The following is a 21817-nucleotide window of genomic DNA, read 5'->3' on the forward strand; positions in this document are numbered from 1 at the left end:
ATAAAATATTCTCCTTATTACCTGAATGGAAATTCGTGAAAATTGTGTATCCTCAAAAATTATTTTAACGTGAAACTACTGACCAATCGCATTCTGCCAAACGACATCGGCGGCAAAACCAAACCACCAATCACGTTAGTGAACACAGGGCATGTGATTAAACTCCCGCGAAAGTTGGCAAAAATGCCAGCTGACCGGTAGAGATTGTAAACAAAATGCCCACACATACGAACATATACACGTAGCAAAGTTGAACAAACTGACAAAGGGTCATCATGGTCACAGAAAATGAAACCTCCACCGAGCCATAGTTCCCCTGAAGTCGCAAAGTTGGCCACGTGTTAATATGGATAATTTTCAGAAGATTGAGAAGATCGGGGAAGGAACGTATGGAGTGGTTTACAAAGCGAGAGACCGAGAATCAGGGAAAATGGTTGCGCTGAAGAAAATTAGACTAGATACGTGAGTCTGTTTTATTGCAATGCATAAGCCTAGGCCTATTTCTGTTTTTTTTTAATTTTTTTTATTTGACAACACCCGTACAGATTACAAATGAACACGCACGAACATTTGAATCAACTCAAACAAAATAAACGGAACTAGCCTACATATAAACCCAGGGCATTGTCGAGGATAGCACAAATAAGCTAGAAATAGCTAAGGCCTATTTCCATTGTGGTCTTCAATTGGTTCTTTTCATGGGGCAGCTAGAACAAGCACTTTTTTTCGCATAGGCCCGCTAGGCCATGCAGGCATTACATCATACATGCATACATGACTGTGGCCCTTGGCATGGGGCTCGGGTTGGGGTTTCAATGATTGGTATTTTAGGCCTTCACAATGTTACGCCCAAACTAACGTAATGAACTATACTATAGCATCTGTCCCAACTATAATAATATCATGATCCTGCGCCAAACTTCTTAAGATGTTAAAAAAAGGTTCTAAGTTTGTTCTACCGTAGATGAAATGTTACGCCTCAACATAGTTACAGAACTCAGTCCAAGTCACTGGGAAAGTTGGAGTTCTGTACGCAGCCTCAACTTTGAGATGTCATCATAGGCAATTAATTTTTAAATATTTTATTGGAAATCATGTTCAATTTGGCCAGAAGCCATTACACATGAGTTAATGAATCAATAATAATAATAATAAATAGCACAATGGAAAGAGACCATATTGGGATATCACTGATTTTTCTGGCATCTTAATATGATAACATGTCCATAATGAATCGAACTTAGCAGGAAAAATATCAAAGTATTTAGGCCTACATAGAAATTGAACATTTTTCAGCTCATTCTCATAGGGTTTGTGCACAGGAATGTCAAGTGATGTTCATGCACATAGAACTCTTTCCGTGTTCAATTAAATAACCTTGTGAGAACTGAGCTGTGTCATTCAGCGTCCACAACGGTGGATGACAAACCACACAGTTCTGGGGTTGGTCCAATAACTTTCAATTTGTAGCAGCTGTCATCAGCAGCATTTTGTCAGCTTAATTTCTACCAGCATGCAAACTGCACTGTACTACATGTATAGGGTGCATTTTTCCAGGGACTACATTAAATGTCTGTGAATTATTGATCTTCATATTACCATTTTTTTCAGATATTAATTGTTCTGTGTACATAGGGCCTACAACAGCAGTAAACATCAGGAAAGCGTTCCATGTATAAACGACATTAATTTTCCCTTAAAATGTTACAACAGCCGTCAGAAAGTGATAACATGTCCTAAAAAGTGAAATTTAGTGAGAAAATTCTGAAGCATTTAATTACAAAACACTTATTCAGACAAGACTCGTAGGTTTGTGCACAGGGGCATCAAGAGTTGTCCGTAAATGGAACTCTTTGCAAAAATCACTTGAAATACGGGCCATGCCTTAATCTTACTTCTTAGAGCTGACATTAGCATTAGGTCGGGGGTCATTGAACTGTAGTCTACCATAAGTCAAAGTACACCGGTTGCAAATACGTGGCCATGTCACATCACTGCAAGAGATTACTTTCCTGTGGGATGAATTTAAAGTGTCTGTACGGGCAAGAATTTTTCTACGGACACTTAAGATTGCATTTATGTACATTTCATCTATTAAATTGTGGTTTGATTTTGCATTGCATGAATGCAGGGAATCTGAGGGAGTTCCAAGTACAGCTATTCGGGAAATTGCACTCTTGAAAGAACTTGATCATACAAATGTTGTCAGGTAATAATTTATTGCGATCACTACGAGTAGGTTGCGCATATTTAATTATTTTTCATATTTCATTCTTTGAATTCTCCTTTTCAGTGCATATTTCCATTAACGTTTATAAAGAACTAATGTCTTCGTATGTTAAATTTAAGTTAGGAAGCAGCAATATGTAGACAAGTGACACAGTTTCTTACTCTTTTTTCCTTAAGACTACAGGACGTAGTTCACAACGACAGGAAACTATACCTTGTGTTTGAGTTTCTTGATCAAGACCTAAAGAAGTTCATGGACAGCTCAACATTAGGCTTACCCATGCCGCTCATAAAGGTACAAGACCACTTTCTCTTTCATCAGTATTCATTTCATCAAATTCAAGGATCATGGATTCATGTCCTTCAAAACAATTGCTAGACAAAATGTTAATGAAAGTGTTCCTTGGAATTTTTCTTTCTTTTTACAGATTGATCGGTATCACAACATAAATTTATGAATTAATTCTTAAACTTTTCGATAAAATCTTTTCCCGATTCCCAATGTGTTTGATTTGCAGAGTTATCTCCACCAGCTTCTGAAGGGAGTAGCTTATTGTCATTCACACAGAGTGATCCACAGGGATCTAAAACCTCAGAATCTTCTCATTGACAAGCACGGTAACATCAAATTGGCTGACTTTGGCCTCGCTAGAGCATTTGGGGTACCACTTAGGACATACACACATGAGGTAGGTGCAGCTACTCAGACTCTCAAGATAGTAGTCTGTTACCCACACTGGAGTAGATTTAGGATATATTAAGCATTTTTACTTCTGAATTAATAAGAAGAAGAGGTGCAAGACTAAACGACCATGATCTGAATTTCCTCTGGGTAAAAAAAGTACTTCACCCTCCTAAAGATGAACAGAGCATACTGTTTGGAATGTCGAGTGTTCACCATCGGCTCTTCTTAGAACCCTACTCTCACAAAAAGAGAGATTTTCTTTTACACGTTGCAACCTAATTTAGTACTGCCACCATGCATAGCTTCAAGTCTTATCTAGTACCTCAGAAACTATGAAATAGGTGAGGAGTTTCAAGAGATGCTGTGTTTATCACTTCCTCATAGAAAACTTGACCAAATAGTTTTCATTTGATTTTCTGAAGTCTTATGTCCTCTATGATTTCTTTTGCTTTTTATTTTGCAGGTTGTCACGTTGTGGTATAGAGCACCAGAGATTCTTTTAGGCTGTAGGTTTTATCTTCCAGCAGTTGATGTTTGGAGCATAGGCTGCATATTTGTTGAAATGGTATGCCTTGACAATGTCTTCGTACATTTTACCTTGATAATTGCAAATGGTATTGCCTGTGAAAGTACCAAAGATGAGAAGTTAATGTTGAGAAAAACAAAACCTTTCCCTCTGCTTTTTGAAGAATTATTGTCAAATATGCCTATCATATTCTTATCCACTTCCTGCCGTCTTTATAATATTTCATTAATTTTATTTTTTCACAGATCACGAGAAGAGCATTGTTCCCTGGTGATTCAGAGATTGACCAACTCTTCCGCATCTTTCGTACTCTTGGCACACCAGAAGAAACAATGTGGCCTGGTGTCACCAAACTTCCAGACTACAAGTCGACATTTCCCAAGTGGAGAAAACAAGACTTGATTAAAGTTGTTCCCAGTCTTAACAGCGAAGGCACAGATCTATTGCAGGTGTGTGTGGTTTGCAAGACTTCCAAAAAGTTGTAGTCAAGGTGTTGCTTATGAAGTGAATGTTGTATTTACTGCTGCTGTGTTGATGTTAACAATTCTTTGCAATTTTTCTGGATGGTTTTATCGCATAATTTGTTTTGATTTCACAGCCTGATATTTCATAATGATGACAATTTTGTTAAAACAGTCATCACATACGTTCTGTCACAACATTGCACAAACAAACTGAGAGTCTGTTGGCATGCTTAGGGATTGAAAAAGAAGTTAAGAAGAGGTCATTAAAGTTTTGGACAGAGAGGTGCTGGCCTCCATGACAAATGGCATCCTTGTGTACTCTTTGTAGCTCTCATGTAAATTGCATAGAATCAATACGAACAGTTTTCAGTTGAATGAGCACAGTCTCACAGCCTTTGTATCAGAGAGGAAACGTACGGGCACACAAAAAGTGGCATTGAAGTGTCTTTCAGTAAACAATATTCACATTTTCTCCTGGGAGGTCAAATCCATTGAGGTTAAAACATTAAAGTAAAAAGGCCTTGTTTAATTTCTCGTCCATGATCATATTTTGTGTGTAGTGTCTTGAATGGGCATAATATCTGATGTTATTCTGCATGGCTATTGACATTGCCTGTTCATTTCAATCCAACAGAAAATGCTGTGCTACAATCCTGACAATAGAATATCGGCAAAGGCAGCCTTGAGCCATCCTTTCTTCAGTGATGTACAGCTGATAAAGCCGCCGCATATGGATTCATGAGGATTGAGTGTCTTATACTTCCAACCCTGTTGTGCTATCACGGATGATGGTTCATCAGGCTTTCAGATCCTGGAGATGGCATATCCATGGCTGTGTGGTTTTACACTCCAAGCACATGGAATGGAAAGATCCATTGCAGATGAGTAACCTTCATGAGATGAATGGACATGTGGAGATGCAATATCAAGCTGTGCACATTACTGATGCTGCCTTGCCAAGCATGAAAACAGTGGATATGACGTATTTTATCGGGGCCCAATTTAACGGCACTGCTTAACACTTCAGCTAAAAAGTCGTGCTAATTTTAGTAGAAACATTTGCTAACCTTAAGCACCGTTTCATGGCAGTGCTTGGCATGGTTGTGCTAAAGGTTGCACGCGCATAGAGATTTCTATTGTTATGTCACTAAGTTCAAGCAAATTTTCCCCCAAGGTTAGCATGCCTTTGGCTGTGCTTACAGCTTACTGTCTCCATGAAATACGTGGAGCCTCTGTTAACGTGACATTGTGTGCTAAGCAGCGCCGTGAAATTGGGCCCAGGAGGCAGGTTGCTGCCTAAACTTTCTCTGGTGTTTGATATGCTGTTCATTGTTAGCACTGTGTCTTGTCTACTGTCTCACTGTTGTAATGAAACTCATGAGTCAAGTCATACAAATGACTACCTCGCCTTACGGATGAAGACATACTTTCATTCTTTTTTGCATAATTTAGATAAATTGAGTTGCTTCCAGTAAGGGCAGAATTTTGTGGCCCCGGATGGAATACAAAATGTTTTTTGCAATGCATATTTCTGTTTAAATCAGCTCTTTGTTTGTGTATTTTGTTGCCTTTTTTCACTGCTTGGTATGTATTTAGGCCATTTAAAATCAATTTATAGGTTCACACCACCCCTCTGCCCCTAATTTCACACCAGCCCCAACTTTTTGCTATCATTTATATTTGTTAAGGTGTATTTTTTCCTCCCCAAGATGTATTTTCCAGAGGACTTCCTTTCCAAATCTGCAGACACCACAGTCACATTGACTTCGTGCAAATAGTGAAATGTTTTGTGTGCACAACTCAAAAATAGCTTTTGATGTGATGATGCATGCCCAAAGTGCACTATAGCTGTTATGGCTTCCAACTTACAATGATGACATCTCCCATATTAGCTTAGTATATTGTGCCAAGTGTTGTAAATGACGGCAAACGGTCATTCAGTCTTCTCTTATCTGAACTTTATTGTTCTTGTAGCATACTGTAAACCTGGTTAGCTAACTTGGAGGTTCATTTATACCCTTTCCAAATTCCGGACACAAACTCTAGGCGGAGTAGCTGACTGGTACTTAAAAGTTTAGTAGCTTTCATGCTTGTTGTGCTCTCCTTTGAGTTTGGTACCATATATCAGATGTCAGATTTATATAATATTAAATTTTCCCTTCTGAGGGATTTGAGCCTACAAACAAATTTTACATGGCCTTATAATTTGCCAATCTGATGCATATGAAGTTCATCAGTATAAACACAGCAACACAGTGTCCCTTGTTATGACAAGTATTGTTTGTGAGTTTTGCAAGCTAGATGAATTTATTTTATCATTTGCACCAGAAAGTTTTGTTGTTGCTGTTTTTACCCCAAAAGCCTGCATGAGAGTCAGCATCAGATGATGGACTGTTGTGTAGCAGGCATATTTGGTCATTATTATTAGGGATTTGGTTGCTTCTAGTATGTTTTGTCTCATATCAGAAAAAGACCATCTGAATTTTCTTACTACTTTTACCCCAAAGTTTCATAGGAGCTGAAATGTTGCTACATTTTGCAGTCTCTTCACACTCTAGATTATGCTAAAATTTCCCTTTCCCCCTATTTCTTGCTGTTTTATTTGAAGGAAAATGAGATAGAAAAAAGGAGAAAAGAAAAGGACAGAAAATGAAGATATTTGTTGCAGCCACGAGGACATTTCTTTTTTCAAATTTTCATAATTTTTTTTTCACTTGATACGAATATGTATTTAAACAAAGCATGGTATGACTACATGTACTTATGTATGTAGCAGGCAGCGTGGCAAGAAATTTTTACCCAAAACTAAGATATGAAACATTTAATGTTATAATTATTTGTAAACACAATGAAACCATTCAAAGGATGTTGAAATTGCTTTTTTTATAGTAATGTGTCTTTTTAATGATGAACATTTACACAAAAAAACCTTTTGAAAGTACTGAAAAATATGAAGTCAATTTTTTTCAGCTTAAACAATAAGAGAGATTTCAAATAGATTTTTTCTTTCATTGCCGTAACTTCACTGTAAGGACAGATTTATCCATTTATCAGAGTTTTGCTTAATGTAACTAAATTTACAAAATCAACATTGACAGTAATAAAATTGGCAAAAATATTTTTAGCTAATTAGCATGTTGTTTCATTCCCTCTGTTTTATGCTACCTAAAATATACATCACTGTTTCTTTTGGAGATGTAACCTGTTTTACTGAGAAATTTGTATGTGTAAAACAAATTTTTAGAAACCTTTGAAGGCATTTTTATGTTAAAGAATTTGGATACTTTTAGAATTGCACTGTCTACGTCCAAAGTGTTAATTTTGTGTATTTTTTACCTATGAGTGTTTAGTGTTTCAACTTACCATTGTTGTGCTGTGTAAAGCATTTTGAAAGTAGAACATGGTTTATATTTTGTAAAAGTGCCTTTTTGAATTTTTCTTTACTATGTTGTATATACTTTGTCTCACACTGCAATTTGTAACTGAGGTTAATAATTTGTTCTCTCAATTGGAATAAATTATTATTTATACAAATGGAAATGTTTTCGTTACTGTGTTGTTTGGACTCGTGTTTTTCCCTATTTTTCAGCCTTATTTGTACCAAGTTATTTGTTTTGGATTATTCCCCAACGATCCTTCAGTTTTCATTCCTATTCTATCTGGTTTAGGCATGGATTAGGTCATTACGAAGTATACTCGCATGTTGTAAATATAACGAACGAGTGTTTTCTTGCTCTATGAGAAGGTATTATGTAACTTTCACTACGCACCCGGTTATGTCTGGGACCGAAGATAGCGCAACAAATCCCATTGTTATTCAGAGCAGGTGGAATAAAAAAGACCGGTACGCGCAAAACTCGTGACTGGCTTGTTGATAGACCGCTCTTCAGTGTACATGTAGGTCAGTCCCGGAGAATCGGCATCTTTGGAACCCAGTTACGCAGTTGCGAGGTAAGTTGACCGAATTCACGATGAGAAGTGTTGTCTTCAAAATGTGTCCCACTTCCAGAGTTTTGTTGGTCTGTACTTTCTGGGAACAATGTCATAAGGCGTAGCTAAGCTACCCTTTCCTTTTGCATAGCTTTGCATCGAATCCATCACTGGGATCATGGAGGTATGGCCATGGAGGCATGGCCATAGAGGCATGCATCAACGATGTGCTGAATGGAAGTGATGGGATGATGTAGGCAGTATACACAAATCCAATGCTCTGATTATTGCTGGAAAGATTGCAGGGTGTAAAAATCCCCCAAAATAAGCTACCAATGGCAAAATTATTCACGTCATACATATATGTAATATTGGGAGCTACGTGCGCCATGAGCACCAATGCTTGATACAGATTTTGTTGGCGTTGACTGTGGTATACTCTTTCATGACTATTGTTTGCCTTGTTTCATCCATAGAGCTAGGTAGGAACACATTGATCAGTCGCCACAATTGGCGAATGGGTATTGCCGTATGCTGATTTAATTGTGAATGCTCATTTAACCTTGAAATCTCCTGTTGCGTAAACCATTTTTTGTGGGCTCTTTCATTTCAGCACCCGATATTGGCCTACTTTTGAGCATAAAGCATGTACATGTAAAGATATAGACCTAGTGCTTGGACTCATCATAATGGGAACAGATTGGTAATAGTACAAAAATCCTTTCACCTTAAAGGATAAAATATGCTCAGATGTAGGTGTGTTTATGCAATTTATTTTTAGATATCTTGCTTAGGCCTATTATGTTTTTCTCTGACGTTGTTTTCAGTGAATGCAATGGCACCTTCAATGCTGCTTGTTTTCCTGAGTGTTTTCTGCTTGATAGCAGGAGATGTACATGCACAACCAGACCCCAATGTCTGCACCCCCCACACTTCCGAGGGAGATGGACCATCCCTCCCCTCTCTTCCTGAGCAGTTTATGCTAAGGGTTTGTATGAAATGAAGGGGAGGAATGTTCCCGTTCAGTGGAAATTGTTGTATTTAGGATATTTTTCAAGGGCAATTAGAAACATTTGCATGAATGCAAGAAGTTGTTTGTTTATGCAGTCTTGTGTGTTTTTTCTTCTTTGTCTTAGTGTTTGTTCCATGTTCCGAGTGAACATTTCCCTCAAGGAGGAAACTAACTATTTTCTCGCGTGCCCAATCTTGAAAGCAACATCTTTTCTGATGTCTTGAATTTTTATTTGATATGATGGATTTTAGTCAAGAGTTATATTTTTGCATGAAATAAATCTAAGACTGTATTGTCTTTTTGAAGCTATTGAACTTGTGGCCAAATTCTTGTTAACACACAGGTCGAAGCCAACATTCTTGGCTGGAATAACACAGTTGAGGTAGTGGAATACTACGATTATATTAATAATCGTGGTGCTGTCAATAATATCTACAATGGGAATATCTCACAGACATTTATCAACTACGCTACCAGAGAAATTATCAGGGTTTATTCTGGTAGGTCCACTTTTTATATTTTGTAATAATATTATAATGATTAATATAGGCTTCTATAGTGAAATAGTATTCTAATATATTTATATCACTTGATATGTAATATATAAATTGTACCCTGGTTATTAATATTATTCTGTTATTAAAATCATTATTGGCGTTCTCGCTTGCTTTCAACCCAAAGGTTGAATTGTGTAGTGGTTACATCAATAAATCTTATAAAATATACAAAGATGTCCATAAATGTACAGATTACATAAATTTGTGATTAGAATAAAACACGAGATAAAATTTTCCATTTAAATTTCCTCTTTTTCCCACAGAAAATAAAGAGCACAAAGGTCTCGTATTAGAAAATTGGGTATTAACTGATACATGTACTGATAAATAGGGTAGTACACCTATACATATTACAAACATAACACAAGAAATGATTGAAAATTAGTGGCGACCAACAAATCTGAAATAACTCCTTTACCTCATACAGAAAACCAGGAAACTCTGGAAAAGAAAATAGTCAATCTAAAGTTTGTTATCAAGTTAGTATGCTGGTCAGGTATGCGATTGACTATTGTGAGATCTGTTACTGTTAGTAGAATATTGATGCTGATCGATTCATGACATCTGCTAGATTTTAGGAACCAATCAGGACATTTGCTCAATCAGTAAGTTTGGAAAACAAATTGAAAACAGCTTTTCCTTCTTTAACTCAGTTCACTTTACAATAATACAATTTGGTGTTCGAGTTTTAACGTATGTTTGAAATTTATTCCATCTGCAGGTGATAGTTGCACCGTTGGAAATGTGACAGCAAAAGGTTTCAACATCTTTGGCTTTACGCTGCAGAACGGCACAGCCCATATTGCTAGTGCCGCAGATATCTTCAGGTTTGGTGCCTCATACAATGAGACTTACATGGGCACCACGTACGTGCGAGGCATACCTGCCGATCATTGGCAAAGTTGTTGGTATTTTGAGGAAACCAATGCAACATCCCTCCTGGATTACTACTTCACAGTACCTGGCTACAAGACTGCAAATGGTGACACCCAGGTACCGCTACGATTGGCCTTGAATGGAACAGGTAATCAAGGAATATTAGTATGAAATGTAACTAATGTCTTGCCATAAATCATAGCGTAGCTGAGATCTGAATAATTAATATTTCAAAACATGGGAATTTGGATGCTTACATAACTTGGTTATTTATTTTTAATACTCTTAGTGAAAAAATGTATATTTTATTCTAAAATTTCATATTTTCACACGTTCAAAGATCAGAAAAAGTTTGAAAATCAGTGCTTCCGAAGCTCACAAGTTTATACTATTTTTATTTGCCAAATTTTTCAGAATATTGCCTCTGATGTCATATGTTGATTAGAGATTCCAGAACACTAGATGGCCATGCAAATGAAGCTGATTTATTTAATTGTTGTCAGTCGGAATGTAGTCATTGTGAGAGGTTGTTCTCTGTGTAAATTTATCTGTACTGTATTCCTATGACACTTTCAAAACCTTTATTTCCTGCTGATAGTATTTTTTCCTGCATTCAAGCAGAAACAATATTTGGGGAACCGAAGTATTTTCTGTATTGGTACCTATTTAGTTTTCTTCGTTCACTTAAACCCTCTCCCTAAACTAAAGATTCATTCACTTGATGTTTTTGATGTCATTTTCACAAAATGGAAATTTGTACATAAATTGTTTTACATTGGTAGTGTAGAATTGGCAGAAACAAATCCATTATGGTGGTTTGTTTAAATTGTTTGTTTACTTTAAGGAAAGAACAAAACAGAGGAATTTCCCTCTAGAATTTACACATTTCCCCCTTGAATTTCAGCTTCGAACAAAAAGTTCATCAATGGACATCTTGTTCCTGTAAATGGCACACACTCTTACAGTCATGTGTATGAGTTCTTTGATGTGCAGTTTCATCCCAAGTTTGCTGATCGAACATTTGAAGTAAGTTCAGGAACATTGGTTGTTGGAAATGAAGAAAACATTCCTTCACTATTCTTCAGTCTGTTTATATTCAGTATTATCCATTGGAATTACTTTGCCAGTGTTCTATGAAAGAGGCTTCCTACGCGCAGTTCATAAATTGTGTATTGAAAATGTGTGATTTGAAACCATTGACTAGTCAACAGTGGGACTTTTTTACCTTTTTGAATGGGAAACAGCATTCCAAGAACAACCAAAAATGTTTCGAATTTTAAAGCAGTGTCATAAGTTAAAATGGATACTTCTGAATACATAACCCTGGCTCCAGTTAAAGTAGTTTGGCGGTTACAAGTTGAAAACCTTTCCCTGTGTGTGTTCTGATCATTAACCTCTGATTCACACTTGATCTGCATCTTTCTTGCAATTAGCCTCCGCTTGGGGTAGTGTGTCCAGGCCGTAAAAGTCTGAAGCCATTACCAAAGCTCCCAGACCACTTCTTCCAAAGTCTTGAGGTTGTGATACCCCCTCTAAAGCGAGTTTTCTATGTGTCAGTAAGTTTTAATTTGGAATTTATGGCATTACACTTCCCCCTTTTTGATTCAATGATATCAATCTCTGAACAGTAACTATGTATTGCAATAATTGTTGTTGTTTGAAATGAACCTCTGCCTTTCATTGAACTTTAAATGCTTGAAAGACTTAACTCAGCAAATCAGAAAAATTCATTGTTGTATTCTTAGCATATTTTATTTGCCCTGGGTAACAATGTTCCATCACCAACACTATTTATTCAGATTTGTTCTTTGACATTTAGTTTTCAATTTAATAAGAAATTAACAAAAAACTTTATATAACCAGCTATGAACAAGTTGTTGGTGTTCAACTACCTTTTCCTCCACTTGTTGTCTTGTAGGAAGTGTATGACTACAAAGGCAGGATGGCTGTGTATTATTACAGTTTAAGAAATAATGGTACCAGCATGCGTACACCCTACCGTTCTCTGGATGATTTCAATACAGGTGTTGTAATTGTTAATTTCACCGAGCGGGAATATGTCCCAAATACTTAGAAAACTAAAATGAAAGTGTCGCAATAATTTTCAGTAGATATGGAGAAATGTACCAATAGACCCATGATGCCCTGCTTTGTTGATGTGTGCCTTCCTATGGCAAAGAGATTGGACCCAGTCAATTGAGCTCACATAGGAAAGTGCACATGTAAACAAAGCAAGATATAATATCTTGGATCTGTGGGTGTTGTAAACTTTGGGCCATCTGTTGAAATGGTGAAGCATATCTAAACAGATCTAATCGACCATTTGCTTTTTGTAAATCTTGACTTTAAGTTCATGCTCTGAAAAAATTCAAAGTGCTCAGATGAAGACAGAAAACTGAAATATTGTGATTTGCAGATGTGGAACTGCCCATGCCTAATCTGGGTGTCGTATTGAAATATGAGAGAGTAAATAGTGATAAAGATGTTGGCAAAGTTACATATTTTATACACTTGTCACAGCCAGTTGTGTTAACCCTCTAAGGTGTGACAAAAAGTTCATTTATTTTATTCATTTATTTATTAAATTGTGATTTGGTTGTTGTGAAGATTCCACAGAATATTATTTTCTAATTAAAAAAGCTAAAGCAGTCCCTTTGTTTTCCTTTTGTTCTTCCAGGATTGACATACCGAGTCAACATGGACACTGGTCATTGCAACATCACCCCTATATCATTGTATTCACCAGATGCTGAGTCCCCTGACAATGTGCATGTCCAGATTAAGAGTGTCGCCAGTTTCTTTAACTTTGAAGTAGAAGACTGGCAATACCAAGGAGTGGTGAGGGGCCAAGACCAAATTCCAGTCACTCTTTACTTGTGTTTAGGACATAATAGCACTCAGTACAAAGGGCAAAAACTGAGTTAAAAACTGATAGAATAGCCTCAGGGGGTAAAGCCAATCTTCATTTCAGGGAGAAGGGATTTTTGCCGAGTATTGTAGAATTAAACTGCATGGCGTGTTTACACTGCAGTCACTGTATACAAGATCCAGGGATCACAGGATCAGCCTCTAGAGGGGGGTAGACACTAACCTATGTAGTCCAGCTATGCTGGGATCTGAGCTAGCCTCCACAACTGAGATGAGGATGACCATGGGAGAATATGATGTGTGGCATGCCTTTGTTGCAGTTTGAGGACATTCGACTTGCTAGTGGTAGTGATATGTACACTCTCTAAAAATTAGTGTCTTTCTCCATTGATGCACACTTTGCTCCACTGACGCTTGGTATCTGACTGAGACACCGGCGGTGGAACGATTTTGAGATGGGGGAGGGGTGCAGTTGTTAGACCATCAGGCATCAGCCATTTAGGGCTCAATCCCTTTAGCCCTATCCAGATATAGGACTGCAAAAAGTGGGGGGGGACTGGCCCCCCAGTCGTTAAAGTGGGGGGCCAGTCCCCTCCCCCAGCTTCCACCGCCAGTGATCACAGACTTTTTAGAGAAAGTTCTTGTGAGTCTTTCAATTCTTTCCTTGCCTTAGTCTGAGCTGCGTGATATGCAGGCCGAATCCTGGATTGCGAAAAGGACAGATTGGAAACCCACTTGGATCGGAAACAATTCATCATTTCAAACAAACAGCACTTGGGAATTTTTTTTTACTACGGTAAGAAAGAAAATGCCATGCAGTTTTGTTATCACATTTTTTTGTACAAAAAAGATGCAAATACGGTCAACTTACAACTTAAAGAGAACTCTTCTTGCATGCTTACAGTTAGTCTTACAAGTGATGCTGTGAATATCTTCAAATTGAGATCAAATTAAGATCGATGAAAGAAATCTTCTGGGTGTCTTCTTTGTGCCAACAGGATTCTTGGAACACTCAAGGAGGATTGAACATGTCAACATATATGCCTACCATGTCAAAGGTCGAATGGAATCTGAAGGTATAGTATTATATCTACATGTATTACCTAAGGGTTCTAGGTATGACAATCTCAACAGCATCCTATCCAAAATCTTGTTGCACGCTCACATGCATAGGTATTTACTGGAGAACAGGAAGGTATAGAGACAATGAATTTCACAGCTGGAAAAATGTTTTGTCAAGTTTGGCATTCTGACTCATTTCAACTCCGTTTCTGCTCAGCTAGTAAACAGCTTCTTCTTCTGTTCTTTTAAAACTATCCATCCAGCTATGATTACTTCTTAAGTGTTTTGAATTTTTAATTTCATTTATGCGAGCTTGGAGCTGCTCAGGTTCAGTGCTCACAGCTGCATGGCTGCTGTTTTACAACTCAGCAAAACCTGTTTCATGCAAAAGTTTAACATTCATAAGGAAATCAGACTTGAGCAAGGTCCTGTTTTATTCTTATTTTTGTTTGAAGATGAAGAATGGAACAATGAGGAATGGGAGCTTCATTGTTAACTATTTCCACTATGACGCAGCTAATGTGGACCCCTCTCACTTTGATTTGTCTCCGTGCTTTGACAGCAACAATGGCAAGGAACTTGCCTTTGACATTTTGGAGACAGGTGAATGCTTCTCCATTTCTCAGATATTATACGTATGTTCAACACGAACAAGTCAGATTTCTCATTTGTTTATAGGTTTTAAATTTAATTTGTTTCCTAGTAAAATTAAGGTGGTAATACTTCCTGGCATTTCTCACAAAGTTCTCTCTTTTCTTGACATGTCACATGAATGTTACAATCAGTGGAGTTCTAAAAAGTTTTCAAATTGTAAATCCGTGAAATATTTCCACGCAAATCATGCCTGAGCATAGAGCAGTGGGGAATACATGTACTCCAATTCTCTTCCTCCTGTAGGTATCTACAACATGGTCATAGCAAACAACACCTTTGAGTTTTACCATGGGGTTGTAAATAGCCTTGCTACAACTGCGGGGATATCACCCTCCAGAATTGCAAATGTGCTTGTAAGTTCAACAGCAACACGTGAACTCCTTGAGACAAGACTAGTATTTTTTCCTTGAGGACAGTCAGTAGTTCTATACTGAATTTTAGTATTAGTTTAATGTTACATACCTTGCAGTTTAAGTAATTATATGGAGTGGAATTTATCAAACTTGTTCCTGATTTTAATTTAAATAAGGAGTGTTGTTTTAATCTACATTTGCATTTTGAGTGTTCAGATGTTTTGTTTTGAAACTAAATTTTGAACTTGTGCTGGACATAGAAAATAAGAATACAGAGAGAGGTGTTGAAATAACGTGCAGAAATGAAATGGAAACCAGTTAAAAAGAGTCATTCAAGCCAATGAACTGGCTGCCAACTGCCCACTGGAAATTTCCCCATCCTACAACGCTATGCGCATTAATAATTATACCCTCCGTAAAGAAGCAGCAAAATAAATGACTGAAAGCTTGACTACCGTTGCCACAGTAACACTAGTCGGATGCCTTTCTCTTACAACAGAATACTGGTTTGTGCTCATCTTGCAGAAAATGCCTCATGGCAAACCATATGATTGGTCCTTCATGGCCTCAGAGCATCATATATAGTTTTTGCATGAAGGCTGTACATTGCTCAGTCTTTTAGAAAACAACTCCTAACTCAATGTCAGGTTTTAATTTGTTTTCCCTCATTTGTTTTTTTGTGACCGCACACATAGGCAGAAGAAAGTAACGACAAAGTAACAACTGTTTTCTTCACCCTACTTGGAGTTCCTGATGTTAAGGGGAATGCCGTGGACATGATCAAACAGCCATCACTGACTGATGCGACAGTTACCTTGGAGATGACAATCAACACTGTTCTGGAGGAGAAGTTCCTCTATATCAACTTCCACTACAATGGCACGGTAAAGAAAGATTGTAATTGATAATGTGATTGGATGTTCAGTAAAGTTCTGCAGCTAAAGTATGATTGGGTGAAATGGGAACTTCCAATACCGTTCAAGTGTTAGTTTATGCATTTGAATATATGTATGAGCAGAATAGAAGACAATTGTACTTGAGGAAAAACCTGTCATGTAAAGACTCATCAATGTGTCATCTTTGGCAGTCTTGAACAGCGTTCCGTTTTGCTTTTTTTCCTCAATAGGAGAAGACACTGACTGTCAAGCCTGACTCGCTGCGAAACACATTTGGTTCTAACAAGCCCAACCCAGGTGGCTCTCAGGGCTTCAGCACTGGTAAGGTTTGGTTGGTATTTGTTTACCGTCAAGAATATTGTTGCTAAAGTCTGTGATCATCATATATTTAACGTGTTGCGTCCATTCAAAAATTCTTTAAAAATTGGAGAGCAACCAAAGTTGTCATGTAACAGTAGATCATTTTTATAAAATACACTTGACACCAAGTCTTAATGAGCTGAGGTTACTATATTCCCTGCTCACTCAGCTTGTAAACATTCTTAAAACCATTTCAGGCTCAGTAAATTAAAACCTCTATGACCATTTCTATAGTCTCACAGGAATCAATGTGTACCTCTGGGGGAATTTCTCCTGTTTGTTGGAGCTCAGTCACTTGCTTTTACTTTGCAATGGAAACTTGGGAAATGTAATGTTTTTACCATGGTGAACCACATGATAAAGAAATAAAATGTTGATGACCTTAATTCATTTTCATATTTGGATAAATCCAAAATGTTCTATATCTCTTGTAGGAGCTTTTGTTGGGTTTGGAATTGGAATGTTGATAGTTGGAACTGTGCTTGGTGTGGGCATCTTGCTGTTCATCTTCAAGAAGAAGGACCTTTCTATCCCTTACAATGTCCAGTCTTAGACTCCATCTTGTTATGGCCATTGGCTTTGTGTACCTTCAGGGTAGTCCTTCGGTGTCCAGGTCCAATTTTTTTCTATCCAGTGATGCCTACAAAGGTTTGTGATAATTTCCATCAGGGTGTCCACAGTTGGTTCTTATAACTGAATCTGTGCCTTTTAATCAAAGTTGTCTGCAAGAACTCCTATTCTGTGTCTTTGCTTTTTTTCAAACTATTGTGTTTTTTCTCTGTCTACATATTACTCTCCACTGTTTCTATTTCAAAAATCACTCTGCTGCCGTTGAAAGGAATGAAGCAATAAGAATATAATAAATATGAAGCTATAATTGTTTTCAACCAAATTATATTGTGTTATATGATCCACTGTCTTGAAATGAGTAAAAATAAGTAGAATTAGTATGGGGTTGTTTTGGTTCTTTTTTAATGCTTAACATCTCTACATGGCATCTTTCAGATAAAAATCTCAAAAGCTTTTTTGAAACCTCTTTGGAGAGGTGTACATATACTTTTTCTACTGTGTAAATACATGTATCTTATATTGAAAGAATAATGATAACCTGTTTCAACCAGAATACATTAAATCATGCTATACAACACATTCTCATGGAATACGAGCAGAGATATAATTAGTATGGGAGAATTTGACATAAAACAAGTTTAAGTGTTAAAATTGAAATGGGGCAGAAACCACTGATGCATTTACTCTGGAACATGTTTCACTTATTTATCAATTATGAAGTGCTAAACTTAATGTATTGCTACGTGATCTTGTTTAACTGGGATTTTTTTTATCTTACAGGTACTGTAAATTTGTGTTGAGGTATTTAGGGATTTATAAGCTTTGCAGGCAATTTATACAGATGCATTCAGTAAGTCATGTAAACTTTTTATTCCTTTTTATCTGCACTGAAAATGAATAAAATATTCATGAGTAGGTATTGGATGTAAAGAGCCAAATTTTTATAGTCATCAAAAGAGACACTATTAAAATAAAAACCACAAATATTTAACAATTTTATCCTTACAATTTTAATTGAACTTCTTTCATATACTGTAGTTAACATCCACGAAGGGAACAATGTGTTTCCAAGTTAAAAAATGTTTTACAGAACATTCATTGTAATTTTGTGATGGGACTTTTGTTTACACCCAAAGTTTCCTTATGTTTAGATAAATGTATCAATTGTGGAGACTTATCCTGATCTTCTACAGTGGCTTTTATTTCTACTGTACTTGTAAAAACTTAAAGAAAAGAAATCCACTAATACACAAAACAAAAGGAACTCCCTTTTGAAACCATGTAAAAATTCAGAATTTTCTTGAAAGCAACGTATAGAGGTTCACAAAGAGGTAAGGGTAGATGAAACAAAATGCACATGGGTTCCTTAAACACCTTGGAAAACTTACAAATGTCTGCTTCTTCATTTTTTGAAGAACTGCATTTGAAGTTTGGTATTCAAAGCATCAACTGGCTATAACCAACAAGCAACATGAATGTGTCAATGACAAAACCAGATACTGAATTCACTGACAAGGCCTTTTGTTAGAATGCTATGTCATTCAGAGCCTCTAGGTATCCCCAGATAAGCATTCCAAGAAAATTTAGTCAACTAATCAGAAGAGTATCTGTATCTTTGCAACATGTATTTGTGAGGTGATAGTGCTGCAGTGCCCTTGAACTACTGTAGAAATGGGTAGTTCCTTGCAAATTTCATTACAGAATAAAAGAAACTTTTATAAAGAATATATGCAAGTCTTTGAATGTCAATTCAAAACACTCTCTACAACCTACAGCTTTACACAGTGAAACTTAAAATCTGATGCCAACATGATGACGTACATTCTTCCATAATTTGATGCCCAATTACTGAGCTGATCAAGTCCGTAGCTGATAGATCTCAGTTTAAACCTTGTTTAGGTTTTCCAAAGGTGAAATGACCTCAGATGTGACCCTTGACCCCCCCTCCTGCTTCATGCTACGTCTTCATTGGTTCTGGCTGGTCTTTGCTCCCCTGTTTTTCAAGTTCCGCTCTGAACAAAAGGGGGAAAAAAAATCTGTAGTGTTTGAAAAAATGCTGCACATACTTTGATTTAGATCTAACCTGTCATAATAAAACCAAAATACCAGTTTGCTTGTGGAAGTGGCAAATTCAGCTGAAATTAAGCTTTTTTCATGGACCCAACATAAACATCGCAAAAAGATATTTGGCACACTAGCAATATTCCAGAAATCTCACCCCCTCAATTGATACTAACCTCAGCTGCTTGGAGAAATCATCCTCCACATCATCATCATCCCAGTTGTCCTCCCAAACATTGGAGTCAGTAGGATCCTCCTCTTCGCTTCCCCATTCTTTCATAAAAATTCACAAGAATAAGTCAGCGCGCCTTGACAGATTATCTCGCCCAATCTGCTCACTAGACTACGCGTAGTTCACTCTTTTTCTCTGGCTTCTCCCAAAATGAAGTTATTCTAGCGTAATTCCTTTTTGGGGGCATCAGGAAGTTGATCGAAGACTTAAAATTCAGGAACATAGTCTGTGATGGTCCACAGGTTTCTTCAGAAAATTAGGCAGTGTATGTTTGATCGTGATCTGGTACAGATATGCTTATATTGTTCACGTACACTCAGGGTCACTGAACGTGTGCTGGTCTGCAATCGTGATGTGCTAAGATCGAGCCAAATCGCTGCAGGAGTTTTGTTCCTTTGCCCCCTCATTTAGTTTCTTTAGTTTCTCAATCAGATCACCTGTTTACTTTCTATATTTGATTCTTTTTCTTGATAGCTTCATACCCCCAGAGAGTCTGAGATCCATTCGCTGTAGAGTGGTCTAGTTCCCGTTTCCAATACACCCAACCAGTGCAAAAAAGCAGACAGAATACACAGACCTGCCTAAACTTCCTTAACATAAACAATAAGCTAGCCATTGTGTAAATGTCGACCTAAACATGCCATGTATGCCAGGCTTTGCCCTGGGAATACGTAATGAAAATAAAAAATGTCATTATAAACAGGGAAAGAGTTCCACATACGACCACCAGTATTTATTCCCTATAGTGACCTATAAGCCATCAGAAAGCAAAACTTAAAAACATGCCAAAAAAGGTCACTGAATAGGAGGGAAAATACACAGTCGTTTACTTCTAAAATACTTTTTCCGACCAGTCTCAAGACTGACTCAAACTCAAGTCCAGGGGTTTATGCGATGTGGCATCCAATGCGGGGTCAGGATGGAGTCTCAAGAGGCATATGGAACTCTTTCCAAATAAAGCATCATCATCGGGTCATGCTATTTAGCGTCAACAAGCATGAAGTACCGTCAACAAAGCATCAAGTAGTGTCAGCAAAGCGTCGAGTTATTCATGAATCTCTATGCAAAAAAATTATATGTACAATATACAACTGGGTATGATCTACATGTCATCTATTCACTATGTTACATTTATCTAAAATGATAATTCTGCTTGTGCAGCCAAACCAGCTGCCATCTTGTTTTCGCGTGGACGGCAGAGAAAAGAATGATGGTGGTTCCCATTTATCACGAAAACATTGGAAAATTTTTGTTTTCTGGAATGAATCTGGAATAAAATTCCATTTTTCTTACAATTACACAGTCCATCATGTCCATGCACCATGGCATGGTCACAGTCAGTGGAACATGTTAAGAATATAAATTAAAACCACTTTGAAACCTCAAGAGGATATTCTCAAGATGTTAACGCTTTGTCACTGTTTGTTGACGCTACTTAAGTTTTAACGTGTGTTGACGCAGACTAGTACGACCGGCATGATCGGTAATGACCGGTACATGGAACTCTTTCCAAGCCTTCAATACAGGGGCGAAAAGTTTTAATCTTTACCTAACGAATCGCACGTGAGCCCTAACTCGCCCCAACGACGACAATTGAAAGTTGAAAATGAACATGATGAAAGGCCCCGACTGCCCCAAACAGATACAAACATAAAAAAAATCTTCTGTAGTATTTTCAAGACAACGTTGTCTATACTGACCCTCTGCTGGAAATTCTTCGAATTCGTCATCCTCCTCAAGTAATCCAAGATCAACTTTTTTCTCTGGTGCTCTTTTCTCCTGTTTTTTGGAGTCGGCCATGTTTATTATATTGGTGGTCCACACGAGTTAGTACGAAAGTCCAGTAGTGCCACTTAAACAAACATTTCAGTGGGATACTAATTCTTCATCACGAATTACTAATTGGTAATTTCGAAATTATAATCCATATTAATGAATAAATAATTCAAAATTACGAATTTTTAACTCGTGATAACAAATAACTAATTTGTAATAACAAATTAGTAATTCATACAAATGAATTTGTTTCTCACATTTTTTTTATTTTACTGGCAAGACTGGGCTCTCATACTTTACACTATTTTTAGCAGGTCATGGTAAGGGGGCGCCACTACCGTACCATTTTGGGTTGCAATACAAGTTTTCTTCAGTGCTACAACTTAGAACTTGCAATCAAAGATTCTTGGCGGCGCTATACGATCTTTTCTTGCAATACATGTACATAATACGACACAGGTACTTGTACGTACAGTACGTGTACCTGTACAGTGTACATGTATTTGCATCACCAGTTTAATACGTCACGTTACTTCTTTCTCTCTAAATACCTAAACTATTTCGTGTCCACTTTTTTATTGGAGACGAAGTTTCCATAGTGGTATAAACTTAAAAACTACAATTATAAAGGTACCAGCTTCTACAGTTTCTATTTTTTTGCTCTGTTGTGGATTGGAAGCGTTTACATTTTCTTTATTTTGTTTAA

The 21817-nt window shown here is 37.2% G+C and overlaps 3 protein-coding genes across 4 annotated transcripts; 2 read left to right on the plus strand and 1 right to left on the minus strand.

The window, feature by feature from the left end:
* Positions 1-179: 179 nt before the first annotated feature.
* On the plus strand, positions 180-7444 carry cdk2 (cyclin dependent kinase 2). The gene is made up of 7 exons (XM_022228552.2): positions 180-462; positions 2132-2209; positions 2407-2524; positions 2748-2918; positions 3378-3479; positions 3686-3889; positions 4539-7444. The coding sequence occupies exons 1-7, from the start codon at positions 347-349 to the stop codon at positions 4644-4646; spliced, it is 897 nt and encodes a 298-aa protein (XP_022084244.2). The 5' UTR covers positions 180-346; the 3' UTR covers positions 4647-7444.
* A 290-nt stretch (positions 7445-7734) lies between these two features.
* LOC110975760 (uncharacterized) lies at positions 7735-18220 on the plus strand. Of its 2 annotated transcripts, none has more exons than XM_022228521.2 (15): positions 7735-7855; positions 8662-8822; positions 9190-9346; positions 10125-10427; positions 11184-11305; positions 11713-11835; positions 12198-12303; positions 12957-13117; positions 13821-13943; positions 14146-14223; positions 14665-14812; positions 15107-15216; positions 15912-16100; positions 16343-16433; positions 16907-18220. In XM_022228521.2, exons 2-15 carry the CDS (start codon positions 8670-8672, stop codon positions 17023-17025), a joined length of 1983 nt encoding a protein of 660 aa, XP_022084213.2. In that variant the 5' UTR covers positions 7735-7855; positions 8662-8669; the 3' UTR covers positions 17026-18220. The 2 variants fall into 2 exon arrangements, with proteins under 2 accessions (XP_022084213.2, XP_022084221.2); XM_022228529.2 differs by lacking the exon at positions 7735-7855 and adding an exon at positions 8441-8537.
* LOC110975783 (26S proteasome complex subunit SEM1-like) lies at positions 18029-21191 on the minus strand. The gene is made up of 3 exons (XM_022228564.2): positions 21036-21191; positions 19280-19376; positions 18029-19054 (listed from the first exon to the last, which is right to left on the minus strand). The coding sequence occupies exons 1-3, from the start codon at positions 21133-21135 to the stop codon at positions 19000-19002; spliced, it is 252 nt and encodes an 83-aa protein (XP_022084256.1). The 5' UTR covers positions 21136-21191; the 3' UTR covers positions 18029-18999.
* Positions 21192-21817: the final 626 nt, after the last annotated feature.

Source organism: Acanthaster planci, linkage group LG08, assembly GCF_054643075.1.
Source record: "Acanthaster planci isolate LZ-2023a linkage group LG08, COTS_SCS, whole genome shotgun sequence".
NCBI classification, from domain to species: Eukaryota; Metazoa; Echinodermata; class Asteroidea; order Valvatida; family Acanthasteridae; genus Acanthaster; species Acanthaster planci.